The sequence below is a fragment of the Mastomys coucha genome, unplaced genomic scaffold (genome assembly GCF_008632895.1).
Source record: "Mastomys coucha isolate ucsf_1 unplaced genomic scaffold, UCSF_Mcou_1 pScaffold22, whole genome shotgun sequence".
Taxonomy (NCBI): domain Eukaryota; kingdom Metazoa; phylum Chordata; class Mammalia; order Rodentia; family Muridae; genus Mastomys; species Mastomys coucha.
The window spans coordinates 25,988,319-25,993,225 of record NW_022196905.1 but is presented as its reverse complement, the minus strand read 5'-3'; the positions used below and the strand labels follow the sequence as shown (position 1 = coordinate 25,993,225).

General features: G+C 54.2%; 1 protein-coding gene across 2 annotated transcripts; it reads left to right on the top strand.

Annotated features, from left to right (window-relative positions):
* Positions 1–401: 401 nt before the first annotated feature.
* Osm (oncostatin M) lies at positions 402–4,495 on the top strand. 2 transcript variants are annotated; one of them, XM_031339853.1, is made up of 3 exons: positions 402–877; positions 2,370–2,506; positions 2,973–4,495. In XM_031339853.1, the coding sequence occupies exons 1-3, from the start codon at positions 844–846 to the stop codon at positions 3,462–3,464; spliced, it is 663 nt and encodes a 220-aa protein (XP_031195713.1). In that variant the 5' UTR covers positions 402–843; the 3' UTR covers positions 3,465–4,495. The 2 variants fall into 2 exon arrangements, with proteins under 2 accessions (XP_031195713.1, XP_031195714.1); XM_031339854.1 differs by lacking the exon at positions 402–877 and adding an exon at positions 1,387–1,840.
* Positions 4,496–4,907: the final 412 nt, after the last annotated feature.

Below are 4,907 nucleotides of genomic sequence, written 5' to 3'. Positions count from 1 at the left end.
TTGCCTTTTATGTCCATGTTGGCAGTAACCTTGTGAGGTGAATGAAGGAATGCTTTTCTCTCTCTGTTTCTCAGGTGAGGCTCAAAGTGGCTGAGTGACTTGCTTCAGACAACACAGCACATCAGAAGCTTTGAAACACTGGTCTCTAATTTCTCTTGCTCCAAGTGTCCTAAAGGATCCTGTCTACAGACAGGGGACCTGGGACTGGGAAGTCTGGGAGGAGAATAGTTAATGGAAGACAATGGAAATAAGTTGAGCTAGAAGATGCTGCCCTAGGATTAGAGGCACAATCTTGGGGCCCGAGTCTGGCTCTGTGCCCAGAGCCTGGTGGTTTCCGCTCACAGATGTCCCGACAGCCCAAGCGAGAGGGTGGGAAGGACACTCAACGAGGAAGATGTCTGGCTCCCTTTAGCCCAAAACCTCCGTGTCCTATGAGGTTAGTGGTTCCTGGACCAAGTGTGGCCTACCCTTGCAAGTCCTGCTGTGGTGGACCCCTGGACTGACTCCTGAAGATGACACGGACCCCCATGCTGCTTGCTCACCCCAAGAGGCTGCGGTTTACATCATCCTTGGGCGTGGGGCTGACCTCGAAGAACGAATTCGAAGAAAACGGGAGGAGGAGCGGGCATGTCATGGCGCCTGGCGCCCATTGGCCGCCTGGGGAGACTTTGGTTTTTGGGGTCATGTTCCCAGAAGGCCTGCCCTTCCCCCTCCCCCTCCCCACCCACCTCACGAGGTGTTGGCCAATCGGCCCGTCGGGCATAAAGTGGCTGCCAGTCCGCAGGACACCCAGCCAAGCCGTGTCACCCCTGAGAGGCACGGGCCGAAGCACCAGGACCCAGCATGCAGACACAGCTTCCACCAAGAACACTGTTCAGTAAGTGCTTCCTTCCTTTTTGCCTCACCAGGGCACAGCCGTGCCAACCGGCTGCTGTGGGCACCCTCTGCCCTTGGGAGCTGTAGATCAAGTGAAGGATGCAGATGAGAAGGAGAACTAGAAGGTCAGGGGTCCACGGAGACCCCAGCAGAGCCACAGGTGGAGACATGGTCTTTCTGGAAGGTTTCCAGAAAGAGGTGTGAGAGAGACCATGCTGGGGACCGGGGCATGAGGGAAAAGGCGAAAGAGTGAGAAGAGCCTGGAGAAGTCCGAGGCAGGTAGGAGATGAGCAGAAAGGGAAGTGTCAGATCTGTGAGGAAGTGGAGAAGGGCTAGGACGGGGCTTCCTTCTTGCTCTGATTCAGTTCTCAGGGTCTGGGGTAGATGGAAAGTCATCAAGCCAGAGGTCCTTAGATCATCCCGCCACACATACAGCCACACCCACATGGGGACAAGCAAACAGAGCCATCAATGTGGGTGTGGGTCCTCCCTCTCAGTAACATAGGAAGGCTCACCTGCAGACCAGAACCCCCAGTGACCAGGGCAGGTACCGCAGTGCCTCACTTAAGTCTACGGGCACACCCCCACATGCACTGGTCCACGTGCACCTGTTACACACACACTGTGGGCCCTCACTGGCAGTGTAGCTGCAGACACGGGGCGGGAGGGGGGATGATGGGGAGGGGACTTGTGGTTGGCACGCCTGGGCTCCTGGCCCACCCCAGGAGGGCTGGTTGGTTTGTAGGAGGGGAAGGATGGTGTCGCAGCCTTCCGGGGCATTGCACCACAGGCCCCTTCCGACCACGTGGCTGCCGGTGCCTGTGAGGGTGGGGGCCGGTGAGCTGGAACTATGCTCCTCCGCCCTCACCCCTACAACCTTCTCATGGGCTCCCAGTACCCGTGGTGTGTACGTTTGTCAGGGTTTCATGTGCTAGGGGCAGGAAGGTCAAGGCGAGTGCTGGGGGTAGGTGACATGGACAGGTTTTTCTCTTGCCTCTAGCTCACCTTTCAGTGGAATGGGTGTCTGCACTGGCTGGCCCCTCGGGTGGAGAGATGCTTTTTCTGGCTCTGAACAGAGCTGAGGTGACTTGCTGCCCTAGAGCTGCACCCCAGGCCGGCCTCCTGGTCCACTCTATTCGGCCTAAGGGAAATGTTAAGGTTTATAAGGGAGTCAGGACTTGACCTGTCTGTCTTAGGACAAAATTAACCCTTGTATGAGATCAGAGGTCTCATAGAGGGTTCATAGAGGTCTCATAGCTGTTCGTTGTGCCCTAAAATCAGGACAGAAATGCCAGGATCTAAAATCCAGCTTCTGCCAGAAGAGCTGCAGGGCGATTGCAGCTACCACCCTCTCCCTCACCCTGTTTGGTTTGTGATGGAAAGTGGTGGCCCCAGTGAGTGCTCCTTTGCAAACGGAGTGCCCACTGCGTGCCCAGCTCCTCCTCTGAACTGCACAACCACCAGTCTGGTAATTGATCCCTTCTCTGCCCTAGGTTTTGCCATCAGTCTCCTGTTCCTGAGCATGGCACCGGCCAAGCGCGGCTGCTCCTGCTCCGCCCCACAGCTCCTCAGCCAGCTGCAGAGTCAGGCGAACATCACCGGGGACATGGAATCACTCTTGGAACCCTATGTAAGCCTCAGCCCTTGGGGCCCCCCGAACCTCAGGGAATTTTGGGGACTAGTGAGAGAGTGAACACGTGGAGGATGAGGACGAGGAAGGGGCAGGAGGGGAAACTGGGTTATTCTAGGGACAGTGGAGCTGCTCGGCTCCCAACTCCACTCTTCTCCTTGTCTGGGAGGTTTGGCACTTTGTTCTAGGTTTCTGGATGTAGCAGTGAGTGAACCTGTCAGAGCTCCTGCAACCCCCACCACACCTAGGGACTCTCACTCCATCCACTGCAAGCACAGTCACCCCAGGGCCCTGACAGCCCTCCTGCCATCTCTCCCGACATCAGAATTCTCTTCATACCTTGGTTTTTTAATCTCTTTGTTGGGAAGATCATACAAGAGCTTGTGTTTTAAAGGCAGCAAAGGCAGGTTTCTCTGTGTGTGTTTGAGGGTTCTGTCATGCATTCCTTGATCTCTTCCTTCCTCAGATCCGCCTCCAAAGCCTGAGCTCACCGGCCCTGAGAGCTGCCTGCACAGGGCACCCTGCACAGGCCTTCCCCAGTGAGGACACACTCCGACACCTGAGCAAGTCTCACTTCCTGAACACCGTGTATGTCACGCTGGAGAGAGTCTGGCACCAACTGGGTGCTTTAAGAGAGCAATTTCTGAAGACTCGGGCTTTTCTACAGCTGGAGTGGACCAGGCAGAACATCCAAGGCATAAGGAACAATGTTTACTGCATGGCCAGGCTGCTCCGACACCCTCTGGAGATAACACAGGTGGACTCTGGGGTCTCTCCCTCCCCTACCACAGCATCAGGCACCTTTAAGACCAAGATAGACAGCTGCCGCTTCCTCTGGGGATACCATCGCTTCATGGGCTCAGTGGGGAGGGTCTTCAGGGAGTGGGAAAATGGCTCCAGACGCAGCCGAAGACACAGCCCTCTCAGGGCCTGGCGCAAGGGAGCCCGCAGAATCTGACGCTCCAGGAGCAGCCAGAGCCCGATGCCCAGGGTCCAGGTGCCCTGGTAGCCTGAGGACACACTGGCAGACAGGTCTGTTGATACCGGATGATGCCTCTCAGAGTCTTTCAAAGCTGCTCCTGTGTCCTGGGCCACGCAGAAGAGCCCTTTAGGGGGTGAAGTTGAGTGTCCCTTACTACCACTAAGGACTGCAAGGATAGTCAGATTATTGTGCCCCCACTCCAAGCCTCCAGTCCTAGTAGTGGCTGGGTCAGGCCATATGGGGCCAGAGGCTTTCCATTGATTCAGGGGTCTGATGACACAAGCTGATTCACCGCTGGGCTGAACCCCTTGGTCCTTTCCTCTCATGACTTGAAGCTGTTGCCTCCAGACTTCCTCTTTTCCCTGTAATCTGCATTCCAAAGAGAGGTCTGGTCCGGTGCTCTCTCTTATGCCTTGTCCCACTCAGGATAGATACCTGGACATCTGGGTGACCTCACACACAGCTGCGACAGGGGCAGGGTGTCCTAGAAGAAACACTGATCTGGGAGTTCAAGGGAAGAGGACTCAGAGCTTGTTCCCTAATTCTCTGTGTGACTGTGAGCAAGACACTTTATATATCCGAATGTCACTGTTCTCTGTGGAGAGCTGTGCTGTGTGTGTGGGTCCTTATGTAACACCCCCCCTCCACCGGTCAGCTGCTGGACTCTGACATAGGGTGGACATCAAAGGCTCTGTAAACGGGAACCTATGGTGCAAACCGTCGTGGGGTGGATTTATGGGAGATCTCCCAGTGCCTGCAAGCCCTGTCTTGGATCCTCACTGCTTGGTGCTCCCTCTGGTGGTGTGTTGTGTGGAATCTTTCACAGGCTGAACCAGTCCTCTTGAAAGGACAGAAGCTGATGAGCAATTACTTGGAGGGACATGACTAATTTATTGTTTTATTTTTTTTATCAGTTTAATCCATTTTATATTTATAAGGCCTATTTATAATGTATATTTAATGTTAATATTTTGCTAACGTATTTAAAAAATTGCCTCATTTCTAAAGCTGGTGTCTTTTATTATTTGCGGCCTTCTTGGTCTCAAGGTAGCAAGGGCAAAGACGTCCGTTCTTTAGGATGGGCTAGGGGTCTGAGCATCATTCAGAAAAAGCAGTCACATGACACACGGGGCATCTCCTTTTTCTTAGCCCTGTGTGTGTGTGTGTGTCTGTGTGTATGTGTGTGTGTATGTGTGTCTGTGTGTATGTGTATGTGTGTGTGTGTGTGTGTGTTCCTATATGTCCACATGCTTATGTGGGGGTGGGGGTGGGGAGGTTAGATTTTCCTGGGGAGCTGCAACACAATTCACCCCAGAAAGGGAGTCCATGATAGGCTAAACTCCAAGTCCACAGTGATGAACCAATGAATTGTTACTGGTGTTATATACCGAAGCGTCGGTGAGGGCTCACATACGGGAG